Genomic DNA, 19586 nt, shown 5'->3' on the forward strand with positions numbered 1-19586 from the left:
GTGAACCTGGCAAGGATGTTTCTTCTTCCCTGATGCCGCCTCCTCCATTTCTGTCTCCCAGACAAATACCAGCAGCCCAGTTCCTTCCAATATTTAGGTGCCATAAGGGAATAGCAAGCTCAGTGTCACAATGAGGCAGAAGGCTATAGCCTTTATTTTTGTAACCTCAACTACTTTCAAAAGCTACTATTCCTTGTCAACAGGCAATGACACCCAGGGACATTTTGTGAAGCACTTGGTGGAGGCATGGGGTGGGTGGGGAGCTATTAACTTTCCCCACAAAAACAGGGGGGTGGAGGCACACACACACTCTACAAACAGATATAACAACACTTTCATTTGTTGAATGAATGTGCTCAAGGATTAACCAGCGAGAAAGAAAAAATAGTTTTTGAGGGGCAAGAACAAGAGCTGCACTTGATGTTTACAGTTTGCAATGCAGATCAATGCTAGATGCTCCCCAAGACAAGGAATATGAATAGGCAGGGACAACCCTTGAGTGCATCCTCCCGCGCCTACAAGTAACCAAGACGCTCTACCTTCCTTCCTATTAATTCGCAGCACCCACCAGCTCTTGATACCGCGCGTTCCAAAACCCCAACGCTGCAGGCTGGAATCCCGGGCTGCTAGTCTCATGTACACTGGCGCTGAGAAAACGGGGAGCGGGCAGAGAAGAGGGGAATCACCTCCACACGTTCCATGACTCCACTCCGGCTCCCGAATACGGCGGGGCAGGTAACCGGACTGAAGAGGTCGCGTCAGGTGGGAATCGGGGCACCCCGGCGTCACCCAAGAACGGGGACCTGCGCCCCATTTTTTGGGAGAGCTCGCCCACCCGCTCACCTGCGGCCGAAGATCTTAAGCCCCGTAAATCTCTTCTTGCTGTGCCTCCGCGCGGGGACCTTCTCCGGCTCCGGACACATGGAGCTCTCCGAGCTAGCGGAGGACGGCGAGCTGGAGCAGGCGGCGGCCGCCGCCGCGGCACCACCACCACCGGCAGCGCCGCCGCCGCCCAAGTCCCTCTCGGTGCCCTCCTGCGGCTCCATGTGCCTGCCGGCTGCGCTGCTCGCTCACCTGCCCGGCAGGACGCCAGTCATTCCCGCGGGACAAGACGGCGGCGATCGGGCTCACAAGGAAGCGGAGGCGGAGGCAGCCTCTCGCCCGAGTCCATGAATCCGTTGCCAAGGCGGGCGAGAGGCGGAAAGCGGCGCCAGGCTGCCTCGTCCGGGGGCGAATCTGCGGGGCAGCTCCCCAAGAGCAGCAGCAGCAGCAGTCAACTGGCGCGCCACAGCTTCGCGCGTCCCCGCGGTGGGCGCTGCATGCCCGTCTCAGCCCTCGGCTGCAATCCCCGGCGCGCCTCGTCGGGAAACTGGAGCGCTGCAGGAAGTATCAGCAGCAAGCAAGGTAAGCGCCCGAGGACCCCAGATAGCTGCCCGGGAAGCTGCCTCCTCGCAGCCCGCACACCCAGGCAAACGCAGGCGGCCAGCTCCACCTGCCGTTCCCACGTGCGCATTGCATGCGCAGCAGCCGGCGGCAGACCGAGGGGCGGGTCGGAATAACAGCGGCCGCGCAGGGAAGGCCCCGAGGAGCGCCCTCCCCTCCAGGCACCCGGCGGGAGAAATAGAACTGACACACGGACACATCTCTGCTCAAGGAAGACTAGGGGACAGATCTGGGTGCAGCGTGGCCTGTGCAACTGTAGGAGTTACTTGCATCCATGGGGGATCCGCAGGCCAGCGAGGGAATTCCATCTGGGATACTGGCCTAGGACGGTGGCCCAGGGCTGGCGGGTTGGTTGGTTGGTGGCAGCGCCACGGAGTGACGAAGAAGTGCTTTTGCCCTAAGCATCTGGATTTGTCGGACCTAGCAGGGTGTTCTCACCGTTCTGCCGCTGCTAATGGGAGCCTGCCGGCTCATTTGCAGTCTCAGGCCACGTGCCTGAACAGAGCAAACAGATTGCAATACTTTATAGGGAATGGAAGCTAAAGAGAAAATACGTACTCAAACAAACAAAAAGTTTAATTCGGTTTGGACCGAAAACACAAAGCTAAGCATGAATCAGGGATGCCAACTTGAATAAAATATTGTGCCCCACATACACACACTATTTGAATGGGAACGCACATCAACTTTGTGGGTGTCCAGCCCCCTCAAATATTTTATTGTGGGGGCTGAAGCCCCCACGGCCCCTAAAAATTGATTCCTATGGCATGACAATAACTTTTGGCGCTGGTGATCACCTACATGCAAAGGCACTTGGTATCAGTTACCTATGGAAATATCCCTGCAAAGCAATTTGAGGTCTCCCCCCATGAGCCAGGACTTTGCTTGTTTGGTTTGTGCCTCCATTGGTGAAAATTAAAGACATCAAGTGTCTCCAAGCAATTTTTCACATTTTGTCTATTTCCCCACTACTGCCTTTAGCCTAAGCTGCCCTCTGTAATTCCTGGAGCCTAGCCTTCAGCCTTATGTGAGTGCAATGTGGGACATTATGAACGAGCCAGGGTGCAACTTCCTCCTAGAGGCTTCACTATCCTGCTTCTCTGAGATTCCTCCCTGGAATTTCCAGATTAGATTAGACAAATAGGACCTGCAACAACAAAAATTAAGTGTACTGGTAACTTCCTAGCAGAGTTCCTGCCAGCCATCAAGTAATGCTCTCCTCCAGAATGCTGTGTTGCATTCTATTTCACTCTGCACCACCAACCACGTTTTTTTGTTTTCTGACTGACGCTCAGCATTCCATGGATAGCAAGAATGCTCAGTCACCCTAGGGCTGTGCCCCATTAATTGTGGTGTTTTCAAAAGGGTTTTCAGTTGGTTGGTTGCTTGGTTGGTTCATACTTCTGCAATCCTTGGGGTACATAAAACACAGGAAGCTGCATTATACTGAATGAGACAATCGGTCCATCTAGCTCAGTATTAACCACATTGACTTGGTAGCATTTCTCCAGGGCTTCAGGAGGGAGTCTCTCTCAGCCCAATCTAGACTGGGATTGAACCTGGGACCTTCTGCATGCAAAGCAGAGGCTCTAGCACGGAGCTATGGGCCTCCCCCCAAATATACCAGTCATTCTGATACCTCTTCTTTTTTTTCTGTGGTTCTGTTTTGGCTTCATTTCTGTTGACATCACTTAATTTCACTAACATGGAAATGATTAGATTTGCATTCCCATATTCTTCAAAACTCTCAGCTATTTTGATTAATTGCCGGTATCTTTCTCTTTGGAGTTACACTTGTGTGCATCTATTTTGCCTTACATTATGGCAGTTCTTCATGGCAGCAGGGCTGTATGTGAGCAGCACAAATCCCAGCTAAGGCTTGCGATCACAGTCTCACTATAAATTGGAACAGGACAGAACAAATTGCCCACAACATAACAAATTGTGGCCCACAAAACATTAGCTTGTTAACTTCCTGCTCATGGCAGGAAGAATGCTTGTGACTTGCATTTGGAAACATCTTGAGGGAGTCACAACAGGAGCCTGATACAGCAGGTTTCGTTCCTAGCTATATCAGAGAAGCTGACACAAAAAATTCACTTGTTCAATGGCTAAACAAAACAAGACACATACTATTCAGTGTGGTTTAATTTTCTTTTATTAGGGGCAGATGGGGCTTGTCAACCTTCTCAGTGATGGAATGCCCTCCCATCAGATGTCAAACAGATAAACAACTACAGTGGTACCTCGGGTTACATACGCTTCAGGTTACATACGCTTCAGGTTACACACTCCGCTAACCCAGAAATAGTGCTTCAGGTCAGTGGCATAGCGTGGGGGGTGCAGGGGGAGCTGGCTGCACCGGGCGCAACATCTGGGGGTTAGGGTTAGGGGGCACAAATCCACGGGTTAGGGGGTGCAAATTACTTGCCTTGCCCCGGGTGCTGACAACCCACGCTACGCCACTGCTTCAGGTTAAGAACTTTGCTTCAGGATAAGAACAGAAATCGGGTCCAGCAGCATGGCGGCAGCAGGAGGCCCCATTAGCTAAAGTGCTGCTTCAGGTTAAGAACAGTTTCAGGTTAAGAACGGACCTCCGGAACGAATTAAGTACTTAACCTGAGGTACCACTGTATATGACTTTTAGAAGAGGCAGCCCTGTATAGGGAAGTTTTTAATGTTTGATGTTTTATTTTGCTGGAAGTCGCCACAGTGGCTAGAGCAATCCAGTCAGATGGGCAGCATATTATCTATTATTATTATTATTAAAAGTGCTGTAGCATAATAGGCCCTTTATCTTGCACAAAGCCCACACCCCCTGCTTTGTAATCTCTTAAACTGTAAGGCTGGATTTCTGGTTCCTGACTGTGACACAGCTGATACAGCTTTGCTTCAACTGAATGTGCTCAATATGTACTCGTGGTTTTTTTTTAAAAAAATGTTGTTTGGGTTCTTCCAAGGACTACATGAGTTATATTTGAGCTAAGATTTATTTTTCTGCATCTTTATATGGCATAGTTTCATTGAAAGCCTTAAAAAAAAGTTGGCACAACCCTAGCATGTGTTTTGACATCTTATGCACACAGAACCTGGCAAGAAAAGGAGGTCACCTGGTCTAGACCATCAAATCTTCCCAAGGGGAAAATAATCTCATACCAAAGTGCAGAACTATTATCCAAGTTTACAAATCTCCAGTAGATCTCTTACCTAGTGTTATAAATCTCTGCTGTCTCAGAGGTCCGATAAGTGTAACAGTAATCAGTATGAAGACACCACTTGGATTAAGAGTTTTGATGCTTCAAGCAAAAAGCAAGGAAAAGAAAGATGGAGAGGGGTGGGAATCCCGAGTTAACCACTGAACAGTATTGGGGAAAAATGTATATCCCCAAATATGGTGGCCACTTCCACTCAGGCTGCCCTCGAAGACTTTTCAAGCAGCAAATGTTCTTATAATAATAATTGTATTATTTATATGCCACCCATTTACATAGCCAAAGCCAGATTATGCATGGTGCAATTGGCGTGATTGCCCACGGGGCTGTGCCTTTCACAATTATTATTTTAAAGTAAGTCTCTAGCCCTTCCAGAAGGCAAGTTATTAATCAAAATGTGCAGCCTGACTACAGATAAAGAATTTCCTGAAGTCAGGGACACAGGTTTTGCATTGCTGTGTTTCATCATACCACTACTTTTAAAATCCTTGCCATTTCATGAGACAGAGCATAATGAATTGAGTTATCCTTGCAGCTTGCCCAGATGTTCTCGGGAGCATTCAACTAAGAAACCATTCCATCTGCATGAGTGCTCTCAAGGGGATAAATTCAGACATCTTCAGTGGGTCACAGGGTATGTGTGTGAGGGAAGATGCAGTACAGTGTGGTAGAGTGGAACGTATGGAGTGAACAGCAACACATTATGTTTGTGGCTAGACATTCCCCTCTCCCTCCATCCCATTGCTTCTTGCTCTGAATAGTTGCTTGCTGTCTGTTTTGCTTTTCCCCTCTCACCTAGATCTGGTATTCAAAGGCCTACCACTCTGTGGTTTTAGAAATGGAAAGCTACGTACCACTTTGCCGTATCGCTCAACATGCAGACTATTTATGCTCACCAAGGGAGATGGTGACTTCACCTAGGAAACCCACACCTGTTCCCTGGAAATGGGAGCAGCTGTCAACATCATCACTCACTCAAACCCACACAACACACACACACACACACACACACACCTCTTTCCTTTTTTGCAAAGCAAATGAACTTCACAGCCAGCTCCTTCCTTTCTTCTTGAGTTTTCACACATCAGCTCACTGGGAGCCCAACATAAACGCAAGCCAGGCCAGCTCAGTACATTTTGCTGCGTGAGGTAAAAGGCAAGTGTGCACACACACACACACACACACACCTATTCCATGTACAGAAGCCAACTGGGCAGGCAGCTAAATCTTACTTTCAATACTGGCAATGGGGTAGCACCTTCTACAGCACCCGAGAGCAGCAGCTAGTGTCAAGGGTGCAGAGCAGATTGTGTGGCACCCTCGTCTCGGCCCACTCCCCGCCATTCAGCACCCGCCACCCGAAGCGACTGTCACACAACATTTACATGCCACTTGTTAATACCTCAAAGCAGTTCACAGAAATAATAATACCATTTCGTCAGTAAAAAGGTTCTGCCTGACAATAGTGTGAGCCCTGGATGGGAGCAAGTTTGGAGAGCATCCCTGGGGAGGGGAGGGAGGTCATTGATGGAACCCTTCCAGTTCCAACCACAAAACAGTGTCAGGGGGAGAGCCCAAAACACACCCTCCTTACTCCCCACAACAGTATCTAGGAAGAAATGAGGACACCCGCTTTGCAGCTCCATCATGACAATGACTTCTTGAGGGGAAAACATTCAGGATTCCTGGAACCGCATTTGCTTCCCCACCCCCATTTCCTCTCCTCTCAGGACACCCTGCATCCTACCAGCCTCTCGGATATATGTTAAAGCCATTAGCACGGGAGGAGGAGGAGCAGCCCGGCCGCCCTGTCCCCTACTCCACACAGGCCTCCCTTCCTCCACGCAGGCGGCGAATGGCCCCAAGGGGAGGAAGGGATTCCATGGCAAAGGCCCTTTCCCTCCACAATAGCAGGATGTAAACAACAGCTCTCCGTGCGAGAGACCAGGGCGTCAGCCCAGACGGCGAGAGGAAATCAGCAGAGTCCCAGCCTGGCCGGCCGGCAGTACCTGGCGGCGGTGCTTTTCCCGGGGGGGCTCCGCGGGACATCCCACGACCGGTGCCACCACATCTGCCCTTCGGGGACGGGCAGGTCCTCCTCACACCACCTCGGACCTCCTCTGCGCCGCCTCGCCGCCCCTCTGCCCGCGGCCGGGCTGCGGAGTCATTCCCGGCAGGGCAGACCCTCGCCAGCAGCTCCTTGCCATCAGGTCCGCAGCGCGGGGCACACTGGCTTTGTTCGCGCGCTCTCTCTCCACCCTGTTCCTCTTTTTATGGGCTTCCTGAAAGGGTAGCAGGCAGCCTGAGACGGCCGCCGCCGCCGCCGCTGCACCACGCTGTGCAAAGCACACACGCGCACCGATTCCCAGCCCTGAGCAGCCCACGTTGCTTCTCTCAGGCGAGAGAAGCCTCGACGCCGAAGCCTCTCTGCTCAGACTTGGGCAAGTGGCAACAAGTTCCCGTCGTACAAGTCTCTCTCGGGTGGCGAGAATTCTCCCTCAGGGCAGAAGCGCCTCCTTACGACAGCGGAGGAAACTCCTCACAGGCTTTTCCCCCGTTGAGAAATGGCCATCTGAATGCGTTAGGTCAGCTACTCTGGCTACACACCACAGAGAGGCCGTGGTATTTCTTCCCTCGCTTGGGGAACAACCAGAAGCACGCTCGCTCCCCTTTCTGGCCCTTGCCCTGCTAACCAATGAAGGGCGTCGGCGTACTAAACACTTTGACCTAATACGTTTGGCTGCCTGGTTGGGGGGACAGCAAAGAGCACCCCTTCTCAGCACCAGATTTGGGAGGGAGGCAGATCCCCTGTACAGGGTGCCAAGCCGAAGGGGCTCAAAATTGAGAAGATGCATAACTGAGAAGATCCATTTGGGGACGCCAAAGTTTGGCCTCGCACAGTGTGGGGAAATACCGGTAGATCTTTTGGGCCTGATTTGTTAGTCTTTTTGAGAAACTGCTGGGATTCCTGAGTACTGCAGCTGAGCACAGGTGTCCCTTATTAGGCCTTCAAGGTTAAGGCTAATGAGAGTGGGGTGATCCAAAAACCATGATGGGAGGGGTGAGTGCTCATTATCTGTAAAGCTCTACCAATTAAGCCCTATGATTGGGCATATCAGGTCATATGATTCAGGTCAGTTTTGCTTAAACTCGGGGTTTGGGCTATTGTAAGACAGCACTCATCGTGCAGTGATCACTACTACCGGTCATGCTGCCCAACTGAATTCTGTTCTATGCTCAGGAACCTCTTGCCCAACTTGCACCACCTTGAGTGCTAGCTAATTAATAACCAGACAAGACAGTCTTGTTGCTTTCTTTGCTTCTGAGTAGATTTAACTTGTGTTGTCATTTGAAGCTTTTTTCTTCGATGAATCTTGTTTTTTAAATAAAGTTTTAATGTGTTTTTGAAGAACAGCTTTTTGTTTGAGCTCCTGGACCTGTTAACCTTGGCTGCACCTTAGAGATGGGCCTTTCCTCACACACAGGGTGCCATAATTACGAAAGATTACCAAAGTCCACCCCTGCCCCTCTCCTATGTAAAGGAACATAGTACCAGTGCTATTTTTCTAGAAAAAGTGGTGCAGGAGCTTACCATTAACTTCTCCCTTGTTCTCTTAGAATGGCAATTATTATAAATTAATTTGGAGATGGTATTTAACACTAGTCAGATTAAATCAAATAAACAAGGAATATTCGGTGTTATGTTGGAGGGGATGCCAGGAAACGGAATTATGTTCACATGTGGTGGGGGTGTAAATATGTAAAAAAAAATAGTGGAAAGGGTGTTTAAAGAGATAACAGAAATGACTGGATTAAAGCTGACCAAAAGTCCAGAGGTAGCATTATTATCAATTTACAATGGGGTGGAAGGTTCACAAGCTATGAAGGACTTGCTCACAAATTTATTGATAGCTGCGCAAATTATTATAGCCAGGAAGTAGAAGTGGCAAGCAGAATATAAAACGGAAGAGTGGTATAAAGAGGTGTGGGATATAGCTATTAATGATAAATTAACATGTGCCATTCAGGTAAGGCGGGGAATATGCAGGAGAAATGATTTTGAGGAGATATGGAGGGTGTTTGTAGAATTTGTACTGTTAACACAGAAAGGGGTCAAACCATCACAAGAGGTGTTTAAATTTTGGGAGGTTGGATAGTTGTAATGGAATGGTCTCGGTGGTGGGGTGCACATCTTTATTCTTATTTATTTATGATTATTACTTTGTAAAAAAAAAAATAAGAATGTGTTTTAAAAATTTAAAAAGAAAGAATGGCAATGGGGTGCCCACCTGAGAGGTGCCGGAGCTGAGTTCTGATGAGCTCCAGTTGGGGGGAAAAGCCCTGCATAGTACCAAGGCTGGCCAAGTTATTTTGGCACCTGAATCAGGAAATCCCACAAGCGCTGTTTCCCAGCAGAAAAAAATACACTCTTACTATAACTAACAAGTTGCTTGTCCTCTGTGATATCCAAAATCATCTGCCACCTCACTCTGACTTTTACCTAGCATTTTAAATATGCTTTCTATGGACTCGTCTGAACTCAACATTTAAAGCAGTATTATACCGCTTTAAACAGTCATGGCTTCCCAGCCACCACTACCCAATAATTCTGGAGGCTGTAATTTGTCAAAGGTGCCAAGAGCTGTTCCCTCAGAGAGCTACAGTTCTCAAAGTGGTTGAACAATCAATGCCTCTTCCAAGGGAACACTGGAAATCGCAGCTCTGTGTGGGGCATGGAGGTCTCCTAACAAATCTCAATACCCTTAACAAACTACAGTTCCAGGAGTCTTTGTGGGAAGCGGTGACAGTTTAAAGTGGTGGGTTACTGCCATAAATGCATAGTGCAGATGGGGCCCAGGTTACTGTCTTTGCTGTCACAGCAGCCCCGGAAGGCAGGTCTCTTGGTATTTCTATGTTATAAAGAACGAAACTGAGATTGAAAGGAGTGACACTTTGCAAAGGTCAATGTTCGTGGTGGAAAAGGAACTTGTACCCTGATCCAAATTCAGTGCTCTGCACTGGCTTTCACAGAGTTGTAGAAGATGGCCAAATGCAAAGTCTAAGTTTGCATACAAAGCGGCTTCTCCCCTGGCCGCCACCAAAAATGGCACACTTTCAGTTTTAGCAATCTCCCTACCGCCACCTACATCAATAAGATCCTTAAATTTAAACAAAAAGAGCCCACCAGAACTTTCTAATTCCTTCAAAGATATGGAGGGAGTGTTGTATAAGACAGAAGAAAGTGAAGGAGCTAAACAGCGGACCCAAGAGTGAAATTAGATACAGTGGTACCTCGGGTTAAGTACTTAATTTGTTCCGGAGGTCCATTCTTAACCTGAAACTGTTCTTAACCTGAAGCACCACTTTACCTAATGGGGCCTCCTGCTGCCGCCGCGCCACCAGAGCACGATTTCTGTTCTCATCCTGAAACAAAGTTCTTAACCCGAGGTACTATTTCTGGGTTAGCGGAGTCTGTAACCTGAGGTGTATGTAACCTGAAGCGTATGTAACCCGAGGTACCACTGTATTGTGTTATTCACATCTCCAGCCCTTGCTGGCTGATTCCCCCTTGCCCCAATAAGTAACCAGTACAGAATGGGACTGTGGTGCAAAAAGAAAGTTTTCTTTATCTTTAGATGAACACTTTTAGTATTTCTATTGTTATTTTTTATTACATTTCTTGTTTTATATTTATATTTATATTTTTATTCTACCGTAAATTGATTTAGGATGCCTTTTGAATGTTGTGAAATGATACATAAATATAACAAACAAAACTAAAACTAAGCTTTGCCCTGCCTCAGGCTTGATCTAAATCAGAAAAGGGCACACCTGCAATTTGTAATAAAACAAAAGTATTATTTTCTGGTGAATAATAATAATAATAATTTATTATTTGTACCCCGCCCATCTGGCTGGGTTTCCCCAGCCACTCTGGGCGGCTTCCAACAGAAATGAAAAATACACTAAAATGCCACATATTAAAAACTTCCCTGAACAGGGCTGCCTTCAGATGTCTTCTGAATGTCAGGTAGTTGTCCATCGCCTTGACATCCGGTGGGAGGGCATTCCACAGGGCGGGCGCCACCACCGAGAAGGCCCTCTGCCTGGTTCCCTGCAACTTGGCCTCTCGCAGGGAGGGAACCGCCAGAAGGCCCTCGGAGCTGGACCTCAGTGTCCGGGCAGAACGATGGGGGAGGAGACGCTCCTTCAGATATACTGGACCGGGGCCATTTAGGGCTTTAAAGGTCAGCACCAACACTTTGAATTGTGCTCGGAAACGTACTGGGAGCCAATGTAGGTCTTTCAAGACCGGTGTTATATGGTCTCGGCGGCCGCTTGCCACAATAACACATGGGTTCAATACTTCCCTGCTGAAAATGGTCAGAAACTTCTGGTGGCACAAGAATGCAACAGGTAGGATGCTGATCGGACCATTTTTGATCTTCATGTTACATCTGAATTGCATCAAGTTCATTGGCTCCCCAACTTGTTTCCAGATCCGTTTGAAAGTGCTAGTTTTGGCCTTTAAATATCTAAATGGTTTAGGACGTGGACTGTGCTTTATTGATTTTTGCTGTATTTTGATTGTGTGAAGCTTTGAAACTTTGAAAATGCTGTGAAACTGAAAGGAATGAACAACAAAAAAAAAACCCCTAAGCTACATTTCCCAGCACTATCTTGCAAAACAAATATAACAGACATAATTTAAACTAACCCTCCACTGTTCTACGGCCTCCTCCAGAATTTCCTAAGATTTCATAGGAAAACAGATGCAAAGTTTACAGTTTACAGGGTTCGTGTGACTTAGCTAAAGCTTCATGAGGAATTGAAAGTACAGTGGTACCTTGGGTTAAGAACTTAATTTGTTCTGGAGGTCCATTCTTAACCTGAAACTGTTCTTAACCTGAAGCACCACTTTAGCTAATGGGGCCTCCTGCTGCCACCGTGCGATTTCTGTTCTCATCCTGAAGCAAAGTTCTTAACCTGAGGTACTATTTCTGGGTTAGCAGAGTCTGTAACCTGAAGCGTCTGTAACCCGAGGTACCACTGTATCAAGAACAGAAAGTAGGAGAGAAAGGCTCAAGAAGTGAGTAGGAAGTAGTGGTGGTAAGAATGACCCATATTATATCATCTGATGAGTGACAAACAGTATGATTCTACCGTCCTGATGGCTTTCCATCACCAATGGGGAACAGAAAGACCTTTGTTTTCACATTCAGACCACAAAACACTGATAAACAAAGGAATCTCCCAATTTAAAACTGCGAACAGGATGCTAATGAATTTTCTTACAAATAATTGTCATCATGACCTTATATATGTTACCATTTTATTTTTAAAAGTTAATTCTTTTTAAGGTTTGAAAGGATCAATGACAGAAAAATAATAACCCTTTTCTGGTTTTCCAACACTACAGGGAACATTGTTAAAGGGAAAGGACGAAATACTGTACAGCTTGAGCACGCCTATCTTTATTACAAGAATTGTTAATAAACAAAGCTGCATATTACATACATAGCATTATATGCACTAAGGAATATCACAATAAGATGTCCACACCTATGTCATTAATGATATTGGCAATTTATTGCATTTGTATCTCAGGCCGTAGTTTTCAGAGCAATTCACAGCAGCACATTGAAAGATGTTGTAGGACTGTGATATGATGCACACTTCATTGGGAGCAGCAGCAACTGTTAGTGAATTCAGTGGGACTTACTTCCAAGTAAATCCATGCTTATCTACGAAATGAATATATTAGTTTTAGAGCACTTTTACAGCCATGGCATTGTCTGAGCAATTCTAGTGACTGCAGTATGGTAAGAATGATTGCAATTATTTTAGAAATTCCTAGTCCACACACTCCATTACAGAAGGACAGGTCTTTGGGGAAAAGAAACAACGAATCAGATTAAGACTGTGATCCTGTGTGCACATACCTGAGAGTATTGAATATGATGGGGCTTACTTTAAACTATATATTTGCACTGCACACTTTTAGTAAAGATTCACCTGTTGGGTTTAAAACCCTTTATTTTCTGGGAAACAGCTGTTGTACATACTTGACCTAAGTAACTGTTAGGAAAGTGTGGTTTTCTACACAGCTAGTGTAACCACTGCCATTGCAGGTGCTGTGTGGAATGTATGAATGTCAGGACGGGAGATTTACTTTAAAAGAAGACAATTTAGAGGCTAAGTGTCTCTCTACACTATGTACAGTGCAGGAAAACTTATTATTTAACGAACTCAGTGATAAACGTCAGCAAATTTACTTCCTCATCTGTTTCAACATTCCCTCGTTTTGTGAGCCTTTTCAATAAATAAATAAATAGGTAGACAGATAGATAGATAGATAGAAAGATTAGATAAAATGAACTGAACTGTGTGTTCCGCTTTCCAGCACTGGGCTACATTTCTCTCCAGATTGTTGTTGTTGTTGAACAAGCGTGAGCTTATTTCATCAATCAAGACAATGCCACTGCAGCCAAACACTAGTGTTCAAGGTTACTCAGTGAAACTGGCTGGCAGTATATTCAAGACAAACAAAGAAGTCCCCCCCCCCCCCCGCCAGACAGCACATAATTAACTTACGAAATTCACTTCCACTGGACATGGCTTGCCTTAGATAGTCCCAAAAGGGCATTAGACAAATTCATGGAGGACAGGTCAACCAATGTCTATTTGCATGATAGCTGAGTGGAGCCTCCAGCCTGAGAGGCAATATACCTTAGAATGCCAAATGGCAGAACAAATGACAGGAGGGATCTGCTAATGCTTTGTTTGTGGGCTTCCTGAAGGTATTTGGCTGGCTACAGATGGAAACAGGATACTAGACAAGATGGACTAATCCAGCAAGGCTTCCTTTGTCTAATCCAGCAAGGCTTCCTTTATTTTATTATGTTCTTAATTGCATCCCATCCCTTTCTAAGAGATCAGGATATAATGCTGTTGGTGCTAATGCAACTATAGCACACACACAAACACACATATGAATGGGATTTAATATCATCTGAAAAAGTCTTGCATTTGAAGAGTGGGTAAAAAATTCATGAGATCTGTGGGAATTTACTCAGGAATAAATGCTGCATACCTTGACTATGGAGGACATTTATGTTCAGATGAATGCCACAAAGCCTAATAGATTGGATCCAGCTTTAACAAAATCAGTGGAATGGTTGTAACTGATTTCTTTTAGAGATATTTTGAACCCGGAGCATGCAGAAATCCCAAGGCAGCATTTACATTGTGCTTTGGGGTGCTTTAAATAATGGTGCTGCTAGCTAATTTAAATGCTTAATGTGAAGCATTTTAAGGAGTGTGATGTTGAAAGAGCCATAGCTTACAGTGGCAGCGGCAGAAGCAGCACCAAAAGGAGACTGGCTCCAACAGTATCTACAGAAACACTCGCACTAAGAAGGGTGTTTCCCGTTGATGTACAGCAACTATTCTCAAACATTCTCCCCTGAGGACCACTTGAAAATTGCTGTGGGTCTCAGTGGACTACTTAATAAACTTCTGTTGTTCTACAAATTAAAGCACATACATAATTTACGTTCTAATAACTACAGTCTTGCCTTTGTAAAGAGATGGATCCGCCTGTTTTGTTGAGCAACACACTGTGATCACTGTCACCAGAAGAAGAAAAAATACTGTAAAAAGTGCAGCTGTTCTTGACTGTTCCACAGCTTTTCCTGAATGGAGCTCATGAGCCACAAGTTGTCCACAGAACACAATCAGAGGCAGATTTTAGACTCTTAAATTCAGTGTGTATCCCCGTCCCCCCACCTCTCATGCTCTATTCTGCAGCATTGTTTTGACGCCCCTCCTGCAGGGCGGTGCCCAGAGCAAGTGTACCAGTCATGCTACCCTAAAATCGCCTCTGACAGTTTGAGACTTTCTGCTCTGTAGAGTACACTTGCTGGCCCTTGGGCTGCCAGGTGGTATCAGTTTTAAGGAGCTTTAAGGATACTTGGGAATTTTCTTGCTACACATCTGCACATTTAAGAGACCATGCATGCTATGTCTTGAACACATCACCCTCCATCAATAAACAGGAGAATGGCATTCAGCCTGTGCCAGTTCCAAACTATCCACACAACTCACAGAAACCATAGAATCAGTTGTAGAGTTATAAGGGACCCTGAGGGTCATCTGGTCCAACCCCCTGCAATGCAGGGATATTTTGCCCATCATGGGACTTGAACCCATGACCCTGAGATTAAGAGTCTCATGGTCTACCAGCTGAGCCATCCCATGTGGGATGTGTTTTACTGTGTCCTGCAGCATTGAACATTGAATGTAGAAAATGCTGCCTTATGCACATGCCTTTGTAGCACTTTAAACCATGCTTTATTATGATATAACAGACTCTGAGAGCGTACATTCTTACTGGCTTAAGATCTGTAGGTTTTTAAATGTATTACTATGCATTGCATATACCATAACACAAGAGTTTCCCTTTAACAACAAATTAGAACGTATGTACTACTTCAGAATGTGTGTATCACTTTGGAATGTTTAAGCCTCCTCCCATGGGTTTTCTCAGCATCATTCTGTGGCAATGAAAAGATTTGGAACTGCAGGTGCAGGTTTCTGCCAGAAGATGGTGCACGGTTCCAGAATGGAAAGGTGAGTTGTGGGGGATGCATGGCTTGTCAGAACATTGATTGAGGCCATGTAGAGATTGTGAATGGTGGGCGGTGAACCCAGGAAGCGCATGATTGAACCCAAGCTGCTCTGGTTATCAGAATAGAATGTTTCTGTCATCTACAAACCCTTCTGAATTTCTCACAATGCCTGCTTTTGAATCTTTTAACTGTTATTTTGCTGCTGTTCCTCCATAAGCTGCTTTTGTTGTCTTTCGAAGGCCAGGTAGGCACTAAAAAGCAAATGAACACATAAATTTCACATCCCCACCATAATCACTGCTAAAATTTTGAAGACCCTAAGCTGCATCAGTTTTGCTCTGTGACAAAAGCCAAGGTCCCTGCTAGAATCTGCTGGAAGGCAAGGGAAATCCTGTTAAGAATTCTCCAGTTCCCAGTTCTCTGGGTGTGTTCATCATGGATAGTGATGCTTCCTGAGAAGAACAGTCCTCCCATTCTAGTCCATCCATTCTTCTCTGGCCACAGAATGTACTGCCGATCCGAAATGTACACCGTACTGTCAAGCCTGTGCAATTTGCAAGGAACCTGGGAAATTCTGGGCAGCAGTTGGCTTGTTACACTTTCTTGCACACAAAGCCGGATAATATTATGACAAGCAACAGAGATCAGTTCAGTTGGCCCAGATAAGACAGCCAACAAACACACATTTCAGAAAGGTTCCCACCACCCCGCCCACCTTATAGGGCAACCTGTAGATTTTTGGTGCTAGTCCTTCTCAATCAACAACAAATCGAGCATCAGCCAGTAGTTAGGCTAAGGCAGATTGTTCCTGCCCTCCGTTGTGCATCTGAAAATGCTAAGCGCAGGAAGCGGTGCCCACCAGCTGAGAGGGGAGGACAGAGCCATATGCAGCCTGGCAGAGAAGAACAGCCTCCCAAGCAAAGGCCAACCGACTGAATGAAGAGGTGGGATTGGCAGGAAGAGAGCACAACAGAGATGGGCACCATGTGTCGGTTCCTGCAGGCTGCTCAATAATCCCTTTGGGAAAGTTTCCAGCCAAAGGAAGGAGGAAGCATTAGCAAGTGAAGCCATCTGCCAGGGGAAGAGGAAAAACATGGGGGCGACTACCTCCAAATTGTTCAGTTACCTAAACTATCTGAAGAAACAAGTGGGCTCACTAAAGATCCTGACAAAGCCAGGCTCAAGCTGGGAGATATAGCAGCCTCTTGCACTGGGGGAGTCAATCATGTACAGCAAGGCCTAGCCTTATTTGAAGAGGAAAAAGCAAGAAAAGAGTGAGCTGCAGTGAGCGCTAGTGAGACACAAAGTCAGAAGACTGCTAAAGCCTAGTACGTTTCAGAGGGTGCTTTCCCAGGCGCCACCACAGGCATAGGCAAACTTGGCCCTCCAGATACTTTGGGATTACAATTCCCATCATCCCTGACCACTGGTCCTGTTAGCTAGGGATGATGGGAGTTGTAGTCCCAAAACAGCTGGAAGGCTGAGTTTGCCTATGCCTGCCCCACCAGGTCTCACCAAGAATCCCAGAACCTGTTCCTTTCCTCTTTCTTTGAGCGTGTGTGTGTGTGTGTGTGTGTGTATACATATATATATATGTCACATAGAGGAGGGAGAAAGGTTGTTTTCTGCTGCTCCAGAGAAGCGGACATGGAGCAATGGTTCCAAACTACAAGAAAGAAGATTCCACCTAAACATTAGGAAGAACTTCCTGACAGTAAGAGCTGTTCGACAGTGGAATTTGCTGCCAAGGAGTGTGGTGGAGTCTCCTTCTTTGGAGGTCTTTAAGCAGAGGCTTGACAACCATATGTCAGGAGTGCTCTGATGCTGTTTCCTGCTTGGCAGGGGGTTGGACTCGATGGCCCTTGTGGTCTCTTCCAACTCTATGATTCTATGATTCTATACTTTGCCTAAGTTACCAGTTCCCTTTCCCTGCTGGAACTCTTGCAAACTGGTCTATTCATTACACATCAGCTGCTACGAATCTTTCAGGCAGCACCAGGTCTGATAATAATAATAATTAGGAATCTACAGTAGTGCCCAGCGAGTAATGCAAGAGTGTGAACTTGCTCCCTTCGGTGCCCATTGATTTCCCACCTTTGCCAGAATTGGCAAATCTCACTCTTTGGGGGTTGTCAGTTGGCACCGGGTCTTGGAAAAAGCAGTGTTGTCCAAGTTGAAGGGCAGCACAGCAGTTGTATTCATGAAGCACTGGCCTGTGAACACTTTTTTATTTTTTTGCTTTAAGAGATGCTGAAACACAGGCTCACGTCAAAGAGCTGCAGACACAGATTGGTGGGAGCAAATGGGGATTTGATTATGCTATTCTATGAAGGCTGATTAGCATGCTTTAAAAAGGATTCAAAGGGAAGGCTGAGCCGGAAAGAACTGTTCATCAAACTCCCTTCCCATAAAGCATCCATCCCATCTGCACATGTCTTCCCACCTGGGAGCGGAGGATGTAACTCCTGCATCTCATTTCCCAGCCCACAAACACAATGACAGCAGCGTTCCAGGCTTCACCATTGTCAAAGTGGCACACAGCAAGGCCACTGAGACTTCATGCGATGCAGCAGCAGGGACAGCTCACAGTAGGAGCCCCACATCCTGGCTGCACAAAGTGCCTTTGTTTAGCAGCATTGCACTTGTCTACAATGGGAGTGCTTGGCACAGGCCATGGCTACTGCGACAGTTCCAGAGAATAAAGAACTGTAAGGCATGGGATATTGATCAGGCTGAAGGAAATTATGAGGCGTTTGTGGATAAGATTCAAAATGGAAAGGGGAGTAGGTCCTAGTTGGCTCCAGCAGGGCAGGACTTTGGGCCAGACGTCTAGGGCTCCATTCAGAAGAATGACCAAGAGGGCAGATCAGCAGGACTGGCTTATCAGATTTTGAAATGAAGTAATACTAGCACCTAAAGGAAAGTGGGTGGGATAAGACCATTAAGTCCAGAGTCTGAAATTAGCTAACTGCACCACTGAGCACATCAAACCCTGTAGAGATAATTATCTTTCAATGTGATACAGTTGGCAGGTTGCAAGCTTTTGAGCTTTGTACTTTGTTCTGAAAACAACAATGCCAAGGTAATCCTAGTACTGCACAAAAGAAAGCTGACGTCTGCAGATCTACATATACTTTTGCACACTTACCAAATGTGTGGCCTTTTCCTATTCTGGGGAAAGAGGGAAGTTTTGGAACTCACATAGGCATATTTTAACGGTCTGAACCTCCTATATTTTCATGCTTTACTTTCCCGCATATTTTGTTATTTTAAATCTCTGCGGGGGTTCTCTCAGCAAAGAGTATTTCCCCCAACCTGGATCCTGGTATCCAGGAATTCATTAACAGACAGACAGATAAACAGAAAGACAGACAGATAGACAGACAGATAGATATAGATCTCTCTTGCACCAACATAATGCACATTGGTGAAGTCATCTCTACCCCCTCTCTGATGTGTCCAACATGCAAGAGAGAAACGACCTTGCTGAATTTTAATCTGCTAATGTGTACATAGCCTCAGTTTACTCAAACCTCTTCAGGCTTTGACCAGTCACTTTCAAAACTATTTCTGAAGGTGCATGAAAGCTTGAAAGCGAAGAGTCTCTTATGCCAGAAACCTTTCATCTAGAAGCACCCTCAGGTTACTGTATTTGGGACTCCATGACAATGTCTGTGCTTGTTCTACCTATGGAATAGCAGAATCATAGACTATATACAGCCCTGATCCTTGGGCTACAAGAGGTAGTGAAAGAGCTAGAGCTTTGCAAGAATTTCATTGGGTTTGTATAGATAGCAAGCTCATTGTGCAGTTGTACCGCAGGTGAAGAACTTAATTCGTCCTGGGGGTCCGTTCTTAACCTGAAACTGTTCTTAACCTGAGGTACCACTTTAGCTGCTGCCACGCCACTGCTGCATGATTTCTGTTCTCATCCTGAAGCAAAGTTCTTAACCCGAGGTACTATTTCTGGGTTAATGGAGTCTGTAACCTGAGGTACCACTGTACTAGGTTTTTCTTCCTCATACTCCTCCACCATTTTTTTAGAAACGTTCTCTGGGCTGTCTTGTGATCTTTCTTGTGATCTTCCTTATTTCTGTGCTTCTCAAAACTTCAGAATTTGCAAACTCATGGTCTGAGCTTAAAAAGTGCTATATCACTGCATAAAACAGCTGAGTCTGTGGTTCTCATTGCAAGGGAATAAGTGATGTGTTTACAAAAAAAAATCCTTCCAGTAGCACCTTAAAGACCAACTAAGTTAGTTCTAGGTATGAGCTTTCGTGTGCATGCACACTTCTTCAGA

At 46.1% G+C, this 19586-nt stretch overlaps 1 protein-coding gene across 8 annotated transcripts in view; it reads right to left on the reverse strand.

Annotated features, from left to right (window-relative positions):
• Positions 1 to 19586, reverse strand: part of DGKZ (diacylglycerol kinase zeta) — a 133313-nt gene that overhangs the window by 102292 nt on the left and 11435 nt on the right. For 2 of the 8 annotated variants that reach the window (XM_081900983.1, XM_081900982.1), the window contains exon 1: positions 844 to 1068. The exons of 3 other annotated variants lie outside the window; for them this stretch is intronic. In XM_081900983.1, the coding sequence (XP_081757109.1) occupies positions 844 to 1046 (203 nt within the window). In that variant the 5' untranslated portion in view covers positions 1047 to 1068. 3 more of the 8 variants (XM_081900985.1, XM_081900976.1, XM_081900984.1) reach the window with 3 other exon arrangements.

This window comes from Podarcis melisellensis (assembly GCF_964234715.1).
Source record: "Podarcis melisellensis genome assembly, chromosome: 1".
NCBI lineage: Eukaryota > Metazoa > Chordata > Lepidosauria > Squamata > Lacertidae > Podarcis > Podarcis melisellensis.